At 36.5% G+C, this 17,491-nt stretch overlaps 1 protein-coding gene and 1 long non-coding RNA gene across 2 annotated transcripts; both read right to left on the reverse strand.

Annotated features, from left to right (window-relative positions):
• Positions 1-6,990: 6,990 nt before the first annotated feature.
• LOC115987191 lies at positions 6,991-11,786 on the reverse strand. Its single transcript, XR_004091000.1, has 5 exons — positions 11,393-11,786; positions 11,017-11,175; positions 8,663-8,736; positions 7,604-7,709; positions 6,991-7,288 (listed from the first exon to the last, which is right to left on the reverse strand). It is a non-coding gene; the product is annotated as an uncharacterized LOC115987191 (long non-coding RNA).
• Positions 11,787-12,284: 498 nt separating this feature from the next.
• Positions 12,285-12,866, reverse strand: LOC115985942. Its single transcript, XM_031108824.1, has one exon. It carries the CDS (start codon positions 12,864-12,866, stop codon positions 12,285-12,287), a length of 582 nt encoding a protein of 193 aa, XP_030964684.1.
• Between the last annotated feature and the right edge of the window lie 4,625 nt (positions 12,867-17,491).

Genomic DNA, 17,491 nt, shown 5'->3' on the forward strand with positions numbered 1-17,491 from the left:
CCCCCCCTGCCCTAGTGTGGATCCGTCCCTGGTGATAGATCCATTCACGAATCCGAGTTTGCTTTTGGCATCCAAAGCCATTCGCATAGCTCTGGCCCATGTAGGGTAATTGTCCTCTGTCAAAGATTGAGAAACCAGAATCGCATCAAGTGATTCACCGTGGTGAAGGAAGAATGGGCTTCGAGGATCCTCCATTGGAAAGAGCTCATGCTAAGTAGAAGAAGAAGAAGAAGAAGAAGAAAAAGAGGAATTTTGGCTAGGGTTTGACACCATTAATAGAGGCTTTAAGCTTTGATACCATATAAGAATCTAATACTTTCAAAGAAGAAGAAATAGAGAGCAAGAGAGCAAGAAAGGTGAGAAATTTCTGATTGTATTAGTATAAATGATTTTGTACATCAAGATTATATTTATACAAGAAACGAAGCTAACTAACTCACTAAGCACTAACTAACTATGCAAATTATAAGGAACACGTGTAAGAGATAATTACAGGTGGTTATGGCATGTGTGAACACTAAGAAGATAAATAAAAGAACAAAAACAACTTGTAGCTCTATCATATGTACAAAATCCTTTTTTGTCGTATAGCCTATGTTTAGTTCTTCTTATCTGATGCTTGTAGCTAGTTCTTCTTCTTGCTTTTGGGTGCTGAACTTTGACACCTACCAGAGATAAATTGTGTAAAAAGAAGCTTAACATCTCCCCTCACAGACTCACAGTGATATTTGTTGTCAATCCCCTGAAACCGTTGGCCACCTGCTATGGGAATGCCCCCTAGCCAGAAATGTGTGGGCTTTGTTCAGAGGAAAGCTACAGAAGTGTAGTAATCTTACAAATGATTTCTTTCTACACTTCAAACAATTGGTTGATAAGCTTGATCAAAAGGACCTAGAGCGATGGGCTGTGACTTCTTGGGCCATTTGGAACACTTGGAACAAGCTCTACTTCGAGAAAACTCAGCTTCATCCATCTCAAATCATTGCAAGTTATTGGCTGCACTCAACATTACATGAAGTACTAAGAAATTATACAAATCTATCTTAGAAGATGTGATTTGTTTTGTCAAAAATTTGTAAATCAAACCCAAGCCTCTCATTTAAATTTACATAAAAATTACTTCGTAGTTCATACAATTAGTAAGAGTAAAATGTCTTGAATTTCTTTTCTTAGCTTGGTTCTATTCGTTTTATAGATCTCAAAACAGAATGTAACATTCAAAATTAAGTCCAAATTAGTAAATTATTTATCTAGATAGATGATTCATTTAGACAAATAATTGAAATATTTACCAGAATTGATCAAGAAAAAATCTATAAATATGGCAAAATTGAGAAGCTCTTCATGATTTCTTTCTTTCTTCGTTTCTTTTTGATGGATTCTTTCGTTTGACATGATCACATGATGGAAACAAAGAAAGAAAGAAACCATGAAGAGCTTTACTCACCACATCAATAGTTTGTAAAAAATTTTGTAAAAAAGTTTTTATCTCTAGCATTACTCTGGAAAATAATAAGGTGGTGGGAGATTGAGATTATGCCTCAAAGGTATTTATAAGTGTTGAGGGATTAAGTCAGAATGACATTAATGGTCTAATGGCACCTCCCTATGTACTTATGAAATATGGTCATTATGATAGTCATTAATAAGTATTTTTTTAGGATTGTGTTTGCATATGAAATATTAAATTTGAAATTTGACAATTATGGTAGTTTATTTATAGGTATTTATTATGATTGGGTTTTTGTATGCAGCTATAAACATGTAATTATGGTAATTTATTAATAGCTATTTATTATGGTCATGTTTGTATATGGAAATAGACATTCCATTCTTTAAAGAAAATATAATGCATCAATATTTAAATGGAGGGTTTAGATATAGAATATATATAAAAAAATCAATTATATATATCTATATATATTAGAACATTTATGTTTTTCTAAAAAAATAGAATATTTATGTGCAAAATAATGAAGTTTCAAAAGCCTATGTGATAAAATATCATGCAGTCAATCAAAAGTCAACATCTTTTGTCTTTTTGTATATAAATATGAAATTTGATAATTATGATAGTGTAAACACAAATTTTTCTCAATTGTAGAAAATCAAACAATTAAAATGAAATAGGTTTGCAAATATAAATTTGTATTGATGTATAATGAGTACAATCTCTATTTCGATTCTTTTATAAAAGAATACCTTCTGATTCTATCTTCATTGAATTTGACTCGAATAAGAATCTTCTTGACTTTAATTAGAAGATGGATTGATCGGTCTTCATAATAAATCTTTAGCTTCAAGCTTATTAGAGATTTATTGCCCTTCAAGTTCTTCGAATGTTCTTCAAAGTTTCTTGAGACAGAATTTCTCCAGAGTTTAGGCCTCTTGAAAACTTGGTGTTGAAAATGAGAGGGGATGTCCTCTATTTATAGTGATTTCAGAGGATAAGCTCCACTATGAATTGATATGCTTGAGAGTATGTAACAGACTTTTGATTGGTCCAAATTCTTCTTAGAGATAATCATCTCTATTTATCTATTTTGATAAGGATCATATTTTGATAAAGATAAATAATTATCTCTATTTAATTTATTTAATAAAGATAATTATCTACCAATTTTGAATAGAAAATTTATCTTTATTTTATTTATTTTAATAAAGATAATTACCCATAAATTTTGAATAGGAAATTTATCTTTATTTGTGGGCAAAATGACACATGGAAAATTTTGATATGCCAATGTGATGCCAATTTGGATGACACATGTCATCATTTGATTTAATTAATTTAATGACATTAATTCAAAATTTGCAATTAAATTTTGATGTGGCATTTTATAATTGGCTTAAAATTTTGCCTCCTACAAATGCCCCCTTGAGACTTGGACATGTCCACAATTTTGAGTGTGGAAAGTGGGCGAGTCTCGACTTGCATGGTGTTAAATTTTTGTATATACCATTGCAGGACCCTTACTTCTCTATTAGATCCAGACCATCACAATTTTTTTTTTTTTTTGGCCCCAACTCATAGCCTTGGGATCTTCTGGAGAGACCCACTGACATAAAAGGCATGTTTCACAAAGCATAGGAAACTTGTTTTGACATACATAATGCTTTAACTTACATAAGAATTTCTAATCATCAAAATCTTCTTCCTAGTAGCTCCACGTGAACATCAATTCCCAATAGCTCCGTGTGAACATTAATAATTAATGGACATTGGATCGTCTTCTACTCGAGGTGGACTTCTAATAGGAATTAAGTAGATAACCTCAACCGTTTGAGAGAAAGTCCAAACTGAATAAGGGTTTGAACTCTTATATTTCAAAGAATCCCACTTAAACTTGGACTTCAGTAGATAACAGTAAGCAGAAAACTTCTTTCTTATCGCAACTCAAGACTTCTTCTTCCATTTAAACTCTTCCTTCATACAAGAATTCTTCTTTATTTTGACTTCTTTTCCTGGTTAATCTAGTCTTGACTGGATGAGTTTTAGTTGCATTTAAACTCTCTCTAACCAGCACTATAAAAGGATAGCCTCAGCCACACATAATTCCCAATTTTTTTTATAGTGCGTAAGTTCAAAAATCTCAAAAACAATTCGGAAGAAGGCATAAGATTTTTTTTTTTCCTTCTTCTTTCTCAGTCAAGTAACAAGGTATGATTTATTGTGACTTCCCGTGTAATTTTTTTTGTGTTCTTGGTAATCCATGTTCATGACTTTATTTTCTCCATGTAGTATCCGGCCCCACAATTTCCACTCTTTCTAAAGAACTTTGCATCAAGTTTCACAAGACCATTTGGACATTGGTTAATTATCTTCCTTCCGTTCTCTCTCTCCTTCTTCTTCTTCTTCTTCTTCTTCTTCTTCTTCTTCTTCTTTTTTTTATTTTTATTTTTTATTTTTTATTTTTTTTATTTTTTTTTTTTATATGAGTCTAATTTATTCTTTGCTACTTTTTTTTTTTCTTTTATGCAGCCACCGTCTATCTTGGAATACTTTAGCCTCAAATTTTGCAAGATTTCCATCACCGAAATCTTTGGAGGTACATTCTTGTACAAAACTTTCTTACTTGTGAATTTCTTTTCTTGCAAGTGTTTTGTATTGTTCCACATCCATTTAGAATAGGTAATATGATGACTTAGTGGCACTACAAAGAACTTGCAAGAGTTTATTTTGTTCCTCAAGCCAAGTAGCTACCAAGACAACGACCTCAACGACAATCTTGAAGACGAAGACAATCTTGACAAGGAAGTCTATTTGTGATATGAAGACTTCCTTGGAGACAAAGACAATCTTGACAAGGATGTCCATCATGAGACAAAGACAATCTTGACAAGGAAGTCTATCTGTGATACGAAGACTTCCTTGAAGACAAAGACAATCTTGTCAACAAAGATTGCATTGAAGAAGAAGGCTACTTTGAGGATGAAAATTGTCTATGCAAGGATGTGTGTCCATTGATATCTTGCAGTGGAGCAATACTTGCATATGAGGATATAATAACTTTATTTTTTTTAAATTTATTATTGCATGTCCATGCCCTCCTCTTTTTCTTTTTAACCTTCTTTGCATGGTAGTTTATATTCTTTTGTACATTTTTTTTTTTTTGGTAGGTTTGCCCTATCATCATGGTGCTCTTCAAAGACTTCTCTTCATTCAACAAGAAGTATCTTGTTGTTACTAAAGAATCAAATGATGCTAAGGAACTGGACATATCAATGCTCGTTGAAAGGCTGATTATTGGTCGATTTGCGGAAAAGTGGCTTGAACTTAAAGACTCAAGAGACATTGTTGAGTGGACCTATGATGTCTCTCGGAATTCTAATCCCCCCTATGGAGCGTGGTCTTTGCATAGCTCTCTTCACAAGAACACTACAGAGTCTCGTTATCTAGTGACTCTTGGCCGTCGTATAATTTCAAGTGGAACACGTTGGGGCACTCTTTTCAAGATCAATGGAGAGTGGAGTTACATACCTCTATATTGGGAATGGCTTGAAGATGTTCTTTTCAGAAGCAAGAAGACTCTTAACAAGGCCCATATTTATGACGCAGTTTCAGCATCTCTATACACATATGATCGTAATGTTGATGTAATGTGAGCATTTTGCAAAGGATGGTGTCCACAAACCAACACTCTTCACACATCACTTGGTGAGATGTCTATCTCACTTTGGGATTTGTATCAACTTGGCAGGCTTCCTATCTTTGGTCGTCTTTACGATGAAGCCATCGCTTGCTACGAGGAATTAATAGGAACTGATGAGATTGAGAGTTTCATCCCAAAGAGTTGTGAGCACCTATTTGCGGCCTTTCATCTCCTTAATTCTGAAAAGGAAGGAGAAGACCCGTGTGTTTTGGCAAACGATTGGGTCAGCTTTTGGTGTAGATATGGAATGAAATATTCAAAACCACCTAGTCGAAGGACAAAAAGGTTAAGTCGTGCAATCAAGACTCATAATCCTGATGGTTCGCTTAATAAAATTCAAGCTTGGTCCAAATGTGGGAAAAATCCTTTTATTGAACTCAAGATTGAGGTAAGCTATGGGAAGAGACCTACTTAGCTGCATTACTTTCTTGTTGGCTTTGCACCTTTGTTTTGCCAAGTGAAGATCCCAATACAATTCACCCTAGAACCTTCAAGATTGCAAGCTTCATGGCAACAGGTCACCCTTTTTGTCTAGCAATACCAGTTCTAGTTAGTCTCTACCAAGGACTAAACAAGATTGCTCATTCTTCTCCAATGATTAATCGTTCGGGTGCCTACTTCCCTGTTCATTATATTATGGCTGGCTAGGTCTTTATTTTAGGACTCATTATGAGATTGATGTCCTGGGACCCAAGATGGTTGTATATTCTGGAGAAGGAGGGGCCAAGCACTTTGATGAACATGAAGCAAGAAAGTTGATACAAGGTACTTCTTGCAATGGGATGCAAATTTGTATGTCAGGAATAGGGAGGATACTTTCCTTGATGATGGAGGACTTTCTCGTAATTCACTGTCATATTTTATAAGTATCCATTCTTCTTACTTGTCTATGCGTCAAGATCGTCATCAAATAGTGGAACCTTATAGTCCTTTTCGGTTTAGCCATCAATTTGGACTTTGCCAAGACATTCCAAGTACCATTAAAGAGGACATTCGTCAAGGGACTTTGGATAAAATTGTGGAGTTTTGGAGATTATGTACTCTCAACTAGACTGGTTGCAAAGCATTCTTTCCAGTGCCTCCTACCCTAGCTAATTTCAAACTTCAGACTACGAGTGGCTACAAAAAATGGTGGAATCATATTCATTGCACTACAAGAAAAACGGGCTATTGCGGCGGGCCAAAACCGCCGCTAAAGCCCAAAAAAGCGCCGCTAAAGGTACATTCGACCTATAGCGGCAGGTGTTATTGCGGCGGGCCGTCCCGCCAATGTTGCAGTGCCGCTATAGGTCGATTGCGGCGGTCACGAAAAGCGCCGCTATAGATGTACCTTTTAGCGGCGAGTGAAGGTTTATTGCGGCGGGCATAAAACCGCCACCATACGTGTTCAAAATTCGTAATATTGACTTTTAGCGACGGTGTCTTGCCCACCGCTATTGGTGTCTACCTTTAGCAACGGGCAATAAGCGCCGCTATAGGGAATCATTTAAAACATAAAATGTGCACCTTTAGCGGCGGTTTTTGCCCGCCGCTATAGGTCTTTTTTTTTTTTTTTTTCTCTTTTCTAGTGGGTTTTAAAACCATATTTCTATTACAAATAATCCTGTAATAATTTTAGCCCTACTAAGACAATACCACAAATTTAACTAGATAACACCACAATTGTCTCAAAACTGACATTATATTAACATAGAAATATATTATTAAATACATAACATTGTCTATAACCATCATCATAAAATTAACAAAAGAAAAGATGTGGTCATTTGCGTGATACAAGGAGTGCCTTCAATCCACAAGGTAGGCAGATTCAATAACAGATTCAATAAAATCATAATTTAAAAAAAGATCCTGATTTTATTCCTGAAGCATTCTCATGGACATCCACACAACCAAGAGTAATATTTTGATAAATATCATTAAGCAACCAACAAATATTTAAGTGTTTGCCAATGATACATGGCACTCAATGCTTGTTATAAAACCACATTAACTATGTTGAACTTAGGATACCTCATCGACACGGCACAACAATTCTTGCAGCAAATTAATATTCACATTAAATTGAAGAAACCAGTGATTCTAAACTCACATTTTGCATAGAGGCAGTCCATCATTCCCTTCCCCAAGTCCAGCTACACAACAATGAAAGAAATTGCATAAGTTAGGATTATAATGCAAAGTTACCAAGTCAAAATACATAAAGTTATTAATTTTATCCATGCTTCCAGAACACGTCCTTCAATACATTAATGGGAAGAGAACAAGCTCTAGAATTGAATAAGGATTTCTATCTCGGATTTCTATCTCATTCTTAGATCTTTTTCCTTCTCAATTGGTAAATACACACATTCAGTAAGTCATGAACAATAAAAATTTCTCTCAAACTATGCATTTTTATAAACCAAACCCATTTAAAATAAAATGGAATAAAACTACTAATCACTCACTTTATTCTAGATAGAGAAATTGATGAAGTTGGTATCTACCAAAACCCGATATGGCGGTCCCATTGAGGTGTTGTAATTGAAGAAAAGTGCCAATGAAACCTTCGGCCTATATCGCACAAAATTAAACACGTTACAACACAATATAAACCCTTAAAATCCCAAAGCTCCTATACCCAAAATTTAACACCAAAAATCTATATATATATATATATATATATATATGGGCTTTTATAAATACTTAAAAAATTCAAAGGAAAACTAGATAAATAACAATGGTAAGTTACATATGTTTTTGAGGGTCAAAAAAAAAAGTTGCAGAAGCACCCTAAGTATGTCTTATAACCATAGTACCATACCTATTGCCTTTTTGAAACAAACACCAAAAAAAAAAAAAAAAAAGCATTTTACCATATGGTTAACAAGAACTATAAATGAGTAATCATTGCCTTGAATCATTGGGATATAACTCAGAGTAGAATATCACCCAACCATCAACTCTAGATTTTCTAATATAGCCACAGCACATGCTCCCCACCCCCACCCCCCAATATCCAATATATATATAATGCATAAGAATCATGCACCTTCAAATGACAATCAATAGCAACTACAAGTACATATTTTAATCTAATAAACTAAGAATTATTCCAAACACTTCTAGAACATTTTCATCTATTAAAAACCCAGGAGAACTACTTCCATGTTTTTTTTTTTTTTTCATCTATTACCATATGCTTCAATTTCATTTTAGTGTTCCTCAGTTATCTTTGCATCATTACTATCAATATTCTTTAAGAATGGACGTCTCTTTAAATATTCCATTTCATTTAGTGCTCCTCATGTATGAAAATGATATAGAGAAGCCTCTAAAATGAATTTGTCAAATAAAAATAACTCAACAAGAATCGTCCAATATTACACAAAACAGTTAATACTCCCAATATTGACTAAAACCACCTTATAACTCCATGCAAGCCACCTGCTTGCCCCAATTCAACAACCCACCACAAATATATATATATATATATATAGAGAGAGAGAGAGAGAGAGAGAGAGTACCTTAAGTCTAACACAAACAAATTCACTTGCTTTGATCACACAAACTTGTATTGCCTTTTTTTTTTTTTTGCAATCTGCCAACAAGGAAAGAATATATATAAACCTAATTTCATTCTCAAATTTGGAACAGATATATAGTTGACTCATTCTCAAATCAGCCTAATTAAGAATCGAAAAACTTTCTAAAGTAATTTTGGAAACTTATGATTTTGTTTTTAGACAAGTAAAAAATTAATTGCTTAAAAAGTTCTGCTTATAAAGATATACAAAAAGAATAGGCCAGGGAGTAACTATGACAAGTACAATTGAGAATGACAATGAAAAAGAACCTTCATATAATCAAATTTAATTTTTGCAAAGAAGCAGGACAAAGAAAGTCAATTGTGACTAGAACGACGCCCTAAGAAACACAATCTCACTGAACTCATTGAAACACATCAATACAATAAACCAAAAAGTACACATAAAAGCAATGAAACACTTACTAGAACAGCTATTGATTTGCCATTAGGACTAATAGTTCATATGCTTGACACAAAGTGACAATAACCTTAGTTAAGTAGTCCTTTGCCATGATCACATTACTTTAGAACTCACATATGAACAAATGAAAAGATTAAAAGAGAAATGAGATCGATGGTCACAAAATTACCAAAGAAGGAGATTGTTAGGATTTAGATTGGCAAATTCCATGACTTGAAATCTAATAAGAGTTTGTAACGTTTACCAAATGTTATAGACTAAAAGGTCTAAGATGTAGCTCAAAGAAGAATGTTGCTGAAGATTTCAATTGCCGATTAGCAAAAATAAAAACAAAAAAATCAACTGCCATTCAATTTCTCCTGAATCAATAAAAATCACAATTTTGGCAATTTTTCAATTGCATCTTGGTCAATCAAAAGACGAGTTTCAATGTATGTTCAATAGTAGATCAATTAATTAAGAATTGTGGACCTAGACAGCCACATGTTTTAACAAAGTCAATGCTTGTGTTTCAAAACCCTAGTTGGAATGGCTATATGAGAGCCTATTATACAAGACTTCATATGGTTATTGAGGCAGAATTTGAAGAGATAATCAAAGAGAAAATTATAGCCTCCACATTCCAACCAGTTAGTAAAGAGAGCAAATAGTGATATCATCTATAGTTTGCAGTCAAAATGTGTTTTTTCCATTAAAGAAAGGCAGTGGCTATAGCTGAACAAGTATATATTAGTAGAGACTGGAGAGAGAGAGTGAGAGGGAGATATACACAATGAGGATTGAGATCAAGTGTAATACCTAAAGTATTGTACTTGATGCAATTGTAATCAATGGCTAAGATTAAAAACTGTTTTTTTAACTTTCGTTCTCAACCATTAAATTAAATATTAAAAGGAAGTAAAAAAATTAAAGTTAAAAAGTTTAAAAAAAATAAATAATAAAAAAAAATTGAGAGAAAAAGTGAGTTAATTGCATCAGGTGCAATACTTAACTCTATTTATTACACATGATATCAATCCACATGAAGAGATTGTGCAAACCAAGACATTGGCAGTCATTTAATGACAAGTTAATGAGGTGAGGTGATTCAATGGTAGCTGAGGTCTAGAAGGCTAGAACAATCAACTTAATTGCAAAGTTGACACATTTCTCTCACATTCAGTGACCCTTAGTTGGATCTTCACTGTATGGTAGTAAGATCAGAGTATGGTGATGCTATTAAACATTGCATGATATCTCTTACGTGTATGTCTCAAAGAGGGTCTATAGACTATTTTAATAAAAAGAGAAATGAGGGAGAGAAAGATTTATAAATTAAGGAGCCATAAAGAGCAAGGCAAAAGAAATATTTTAGTATCATATATTATAAATAGCTTTGTTGTCCTCTAACTAATTTACTCTATAAATAGCTTTGTATTATAAATGTATACAAATACAATAAGGGTGAATCTGAGTTTAGAGTTATGAAATAAGTATCATATATTATAAATAGCTTTGTTGTCCTCATTCACATATATAGATACGATATGCACAATTCTTCAACCATATGAATATAGGTAATAGTAATACTAATAAAATCAATTAGAAACCCCCAGATTCAAGTGCAATCCAATGTAACACAAGTTTACTAGTTCATAATCAAGCACTGGCTACTTCAAAGTAATTAAGACATATTCAATTGCATTTGGATCCTGATTTAAATCATTGACAGCCCTCTTTATAAAATTATTTAGAGAAGAACATGGACACTGACTTTTCTCATTTTTCACATTTGCTTATCCATAAACACAACCATCTGATAAACCAACATTCAAGAAATTTCAAATATTCATGTAGACTTCAAATTTTTAAAATTTCAAAAATGAACTTACCAAAGCAGTATCAATTCCTTGCTTTTGGTCTTCCTAGCTGCAACTTCAAGAAAATTTGTCTGGTAGCTTGGATGGTCATCAAAGTGACAAATTACCAGCACCTGCTATATCGGATTATTAAACCACCAAGTTAACAATACAAGTATACAATCCCAAAACCTGCAAAATGTAATTCCTCACATATCAAAGGAGTATCACCAACCAACCAAATTTATAACGTAGAAAAGAAACCACCCAAAAAATTTAAACGATGCCCATAAAACATCCAATGCCTCACAAGCACACAAATTCTTAACCGAAAAGCAAAAAGAAACAAAAATAAGAAGATAAAGAATCTAGCTAGATATATATAGTAAAATTAGTGTGAAACTCATACCATATCAGATGCATCAGATGAACGGCGTGGATGGAGGTCGACGACGGTGATGTAAGTCGAAGGATCTGAAGGCCATGCGAAGTACAAATCGAAGGAGCCATGGCGATGGAGTGAGGGAGAGCCGAAGGTGAGAGGGAGAGCAAAAGCCACACCTAACGGCAAGATTGGAGGTCGACGGTGGCGGTGGTGGCTAGCATCGGTGGCAGAAGGTGGCTATGCAGTGGGTGGCGGTGGCACATGGGTCTGTTGGATAGATCGAAGATGAGTTAGGGGAGAAAGAGAGAAGAGGAGTGAAGGGAGAAAGAGAGAGTATCGTGAGAGAGAGTGAGAATGAGAAGGAGAGAGCTCATGAAATCCCTAAGTGAAAGAGTGAGAGGGCAAAAATTTGGGGGAAATTTTGTGAGAGGGAAAAATTTTTGGTGAAAAAAAATTTATACGTGTGGGAAGAACATGTTTTTATTCTTAGAAATAAAATAAGATTTAAAACAAATTTTAAACAAATTTTAAATTTTAAATTTTTTTAAAATAAAATAAGATAATTAAATTAATTTTTTATTCCATTCATTATTATTAATCTTTTGGAAGAACATGTTTATGCTCTGTGTTCTTCCCAAAATATAACTAATATTCTTAGATCAATAACAATTAATCAAAATAACATTTTATTAAGCATTTTCTCACACAATCACAAACTCAGAAGAAAAACTTCTGCCCCAATTTTCACATAATCGATGGATTACATGTTCTATATATTCTTAACATGCATGCCAATCGGGTGTAATTTACCATTTGATCTTTAAACTCATCTTTTATGCGTTATTTTAAACTATAAAAACTTGAATTTTTTTTTTTTTTTTTTGAGAAAACAAAATGATATTTTATTGGAAAAAAACTATCTTTCCAAATTGGCTACATCTTGTTGAACAATATTGAATAATGGTTCGGGAACTCCCTCCATCCAAACTACATAGCTTGAGACATTTATAGAATATCTTGCTAGACTATGTGCTAATCTATTGCCATCTCTTCTACAATGAGAGTATAGCAATTTTGCATAATGACTAGAGAAAACCGTGGCATCATGAATCAAAGGCTCCACTGAAGCAATTGAGTGTCCACCTTTGAATGAGTTTATAAGCTGCTCTGAGTCACCTTCAAGGACAGCCTCTGTTATACCTATTTCCTCACCAAACTCCAGTGCCCAAGCAGCAGCTACTGCTTCAATCTCAATAGGCTGCAGAGCAGGTGCAACCGCTTGAGCAAGAGAGGCCATAACAGCCCCTGTGTGATCACGAATAACCACCCTAATCCCGCTCATATTTTCCTGCTTGAAAATTGCGTCGTCGAAGTTTATTTTGAAGCATCCGGCATCAGGTGGTTTCCACTTCACTCTCTGTCGAGTTAAGGGCGCTGGTTTAGCTGGGATTGTAGCCATGAATTCCTCCAGTTTTTCCTTCGCCTGGGCTTCAATCATGTCCGATGGGCAGCAAGGCTTGTTGAGCCGAATCTGATTCCGCTACATCACCATTACAAAGGGCTCCGGATTGCCACTGTTTTGGAGTATCCATGATAATAGCTCCTTAAAGTTGACGGGGCTTATGTTGTTGTAGCCGTTCCACTCTGATGATGTCCAGGTAGACTTGTTCTTACTGCAAGACCACAATGCATGTAACGTGGTTTCATCCTCCATCATACAACGCTCGCACCTGCCATTCTCCAGAATGTGTCGTCGCTGCAAATTTGCTTTTGTTGGGATTGCCTCACGGCTTGCTCTCCACAGAAAATTTTTAATCTTGTTTGGGACTCGCAAATCCCAAATGCTGCGCCAGAAAATTCTGTCCTCTGTCAATGCTTTTGTTGCCCCTGAAACATCATCTTCGTGCTGTAAAATTCTGTAACCAGATTTACAATTATACTTCCCTGTTTGAGTCCATGGCCAAAACACCTTATCTTCAGTGGGGAATCTTGAGAGTGGGATTGATTTAATGATGGCAGCTTCCCCCGGAGCAAAAAGACCATCGATCACATCATCATCCCAAGTCCTTGAATCTTCCTTGATGAGTTTGTCGACTGTGGCTTCCTCCCAACCTTCAAGAACGGGTGATAAAACTCTCACCGGTGGTTTAGATGGAAGCCAAACATGATGCCACACCTTCACTTTCTGCCCATCGCCTATTCTCCAACATGCACCCCTTTTGATCACATCTCTCCCTTGGAGTATACTTTTCCAAGCATAAGAACCTCGGCTAGATTCTGGCGCCTCCATGATTGTACAATTTGGAAAGAAACGAGGTTTGAAAACCTTGTAGAAAAGGGAAGTTCTATCCTCCAATAACCTCCAAGCTTGTTTGGCCAAGAGGGAGTCATTATGTAGGGCTAAATCACGAAAGCCCATACCCCCTTCCTTTTTGGCTTTTTTCATCTCATCCCATTTTAGCCAGTGAACCTTTCTCTTCTCCCCTCGTTGTCCCCACCAAAACTTCCTAACCATCACCTCAATTTCATTGCACAACCCCAAAGGTAATTTGAAGCAACCCATTGCATACGTAGGTATGGCTTGGATGACCGCCTTAATAAGGACCTCCCTTCCGGCTTGAGAAAGGAGTTTTCCTTCCCACCCTTGCAACTTCCTCCACACTCTCTCCTTGATATAATTAAAGCTTGCTTTTTTTCCCCTTCCAGTCAAAGATGGCAGCCCCAAGTATTTTTCATAGTGATGGATTTCACGGACTCCAAGAATGCCTTTGATGATTTGGCGGTTTGCTTCTGTAACTGCTTTGCTGAAGAATAAAGCTGTTTTCTCCCTGTTTAATTTTTGGCCAGAGACTTCTTCATATGTTGATAGCAACTCTAAAACTTTATTGCATTCTTCGGAATTGGCCCTACAAAAGAGAAGGCTATCATCTGCAAAAAATAAATGAGTTAGTTTGGGTCCTCTTTTGCACAAACTGAATCCGTGGATGTCACCATTATTTGCTGCTTTATTTATCAGGCCATGAAGGCCCTCAGTGCAAAGGAGGAATAGAAAAGGAGAGAGAGGATCTCCTTGTCTAAGTCCTCTTGAGAGGTGAATCATACCCTTTGGTTCTCCGTTTACAAGTATAGAGTAGGTGACTGATCGCACACACACCATAATAAGCCCAATCCACCTTTCTGAAAATCCCATTTTCCTCATCACATTTTCTAAGAACACCCACTCAACCCTATCATAGGCTTTACTCATGTCAAGCTTCAAAGCCATAAAACCCGATGCACTTGAATTATAATTTTTCATGCAATGTAAAGTTTCGAAGGCAATAAGGATATTATCTGATATGAGGTGGCCTTTGGCAAAAGCAGATTGGTTTTCATTGATAACTGAATTGAGGAATTTTTTTAGTCTATTGGCAAGGACTTTTGCAAAAATTTTGTAAAGGACATTGCATAAACTAATTGGGCGATAATCTGATACTAAGCTTGGGTTTTTCTTTTTTGGGATTAGAGTAATAAAAGTATGATTCAGTGGATGTGGGATAGTACCTGAGTTTAACCAGGATAGTACCGAGTGAGTAACATCACCTTCTATCATAGGCCAAAAATGCTGAAAAAACAAGGGGGGCATTCCATCAGGTCCTGGTGCCTTCATAGGTGCCATTTGTTTCAATGCTTGGAGTACTTCCCATTCCTCAAATGTACTAGTCAAGTCACTATTCATATCATCAGTGATCACTTGAGGAATGTGGCTTAGAGCTTCATGTTGAGTGGGCAGATTTGAGGTAGTGAACAAGTCACTGTAGTAGTGAATGAGGATACCAGCAACTTCAGTCGGTCCTTCCTTCCAAACTCCATGGCTATCATTCAACCCCAATATCACATTTTTCCTATACCGGTGAGAGGCTCGACTATGGAAAAATTTAGTATTTCCATCTCCATTTTTTAGCCAAAGAATTCGAGAGCGTTGATTCCACATCCTTGTTTCCCGATCCAACAACTCATTTATCTCTCTTTGCAACTCTTTGATCCGTACATTGCTTCCAGTTCTCAATGCCACTGCTTCCTCTTCAACTAGCATATCCCTCTTCTTTTTTAGCTCCCTCCTCACATTCCCAAATACATTGTAATTCCACCATGACAAGTCTTTGCCACAATTTTCTATTTTTCCAAGGATTTCCTTATTAGAATCTAATGATACACATGACCTCCATGCTGCTTCAACCACCTCCCCACACCTACTATCAGCTAGCCACATCTCCTCAAACCTAAAAGGTTTTTTATAGGATGGAATTTCAATTCCTGAAGGGTTGATAAACAATGGACAGTGATCCGAGGAAAGACAGGGTAAATGATGAACTTTAGTGCCTGGAAACCGCAAGAACCACAGATTGGTTGCTAATCCACGGTCTAATCTCTCCCAAATCGAATGTCCATCTTTGAAGTGCTTTGCCCAAGTGAAATTTGGGCCTATGAAACCCAAATCCATAAAACTGCACTCATCGATAACATCCCGGAAAGCTTGCATTTGACTATTTTCACGACATACACCTCCTCTCTTTTCTTCCTGTCTTGTAATTTCATTGAAGTCCCCTGCACACAACCAAGGAATGTGCGGCTTATCATTTAGGGTACGTAGCTTTGTCCATGCCTCATGCCTTCTATGTGTCACTGGTTCGCCATAGAAACCCGTGAACCGCCATTCTTGAGGAGTGTTTTTCTCAACAATTACATCAATACAATACTTTGATGAATCTTCCACTGAGACTTGAATATCTTCCTTCCACAACAAAACCAAACCACCACCTCGTTGGCCACTAGGAACTAACCATTTATTTCTGAAACTAAAATTTCGTAACACTTCATTTAGCCTTGCATCGTCTGTCCATGTCTCGGCTAAAAACACAACAGCGGGATCTTTTGCCCGAATGTAATCTCCAAGCTCTCTCACTGTACGTGGGTTCCCAAGCCCACGACAGTTCCAAACTAAGAGACTCATTGTGTAGGGCGGGGCTGAGCATCAGCCTCCGCCAACTTTGAAGAAATAATCTCAACAGAAACCGCGCGTTTTTTGCTTGGTAAACCATTGGGATTGGATAGTTCCTCATGCACTCTTTTGCTTGATAGCACCGATTCAATAGTGCTGGATTTTTCGATCAGCTTGCTGGGTCCATCTGCTCTGTTCAACCTCTTCCATGACCCTTGTTGCCGTGGAGATGGAATATTCTGTGCTTCAGTGGTTGCTGCACGTGGGTTTGCATGATAGACACCCTCTAGGACTTGGGAAACCCTAGCCACCTCCTTTGCATCCTCACTAGTCACGTGCACATTGATTAGAGCTTCAGCATTCAAAGAGTCGGTTACTGTAATTGGTCCGGCCTTTAATGTAGACAGCCCCTCATCAATTTCAGCAATCTCAGAAAGGAAAGTTTCCTTTTGCGTTGATTCCCTTGATTCATAGCTTTGTCCGGGTCATTATTGGAAGGGAGTAAATGCGGATTAATTCCTGGTGGGCTGGCAGTCCGTTCCCCTACAGGTGGCTTATCATTCTTCTCTACAGCACCTACCTCTCTCTCTAATTTATTCTCCAACGGACCATCCTGAAGATTGCTCTGCTCAAAAACCGTTGGAGAGTTAAGTGCATCAGTTGTAACCGATCTACTTAAATGGTCCATTGATGATTCCATGTTGCAATGGTCCACGTCAGCTGGTGTTGATTGAGCTGCCGAGGACATCATGGACTTTGCCGGAGCTTGCCTTGACTGAACCGGAGCTGTTTGAGTAGACGTGCTTCCTTTCTTGTTGTGAAAAATTCCGGGCACTGAGATTACGTTTTTTTGTACTCGACGTACAGGTGGAGCACGAAGCCAAGGACCAAATTTCTGTTCTTCAACTTTTAGGGAGCCTTCACTATCCAGCCACACCTCACAATCCCTATCATCATGGTTAAGACAGCCGCACCAATAGCAAATATTAGGTAGGCGCTCATATTTGAAAGAGACCCACTTTTCTCTGCCTTGTCCAACTGATACCATTCTTCCTCGACTTAGTGGACGAGTGATATCCACGTTGACTCTTACCCTCATAAAACTCCCCCCATTCATCTCCGTCTCAGACTTCCGGACAACC

The sequence above is a fragment of the Quercus lobata genome, chromosome 4 (genome assembly GCF_001633185.2).
Source record: "Quercus lobata isolate SW786 chromosome 4, ValleyOak3.0 Primary Assembly, whole genome shotgun sequence".
Taxonomy (NCBI): domain Eukaryota; kingdom Viridiplantae; phylum Streptophyta; class Magnoliopsida; order Fagales; family Fagaceae; genus Quercus; species Quercus lobata.

Excerpts from the sequence above, each read along its gene's own strand:
- LOC115985942 (XM_031108824.1), bottom strand. The coding sequence starts at position 12,866 with ATGATTGAAGCCCAGGCGAAGGAAAAACTGGAGGAATTCATGGCTACA.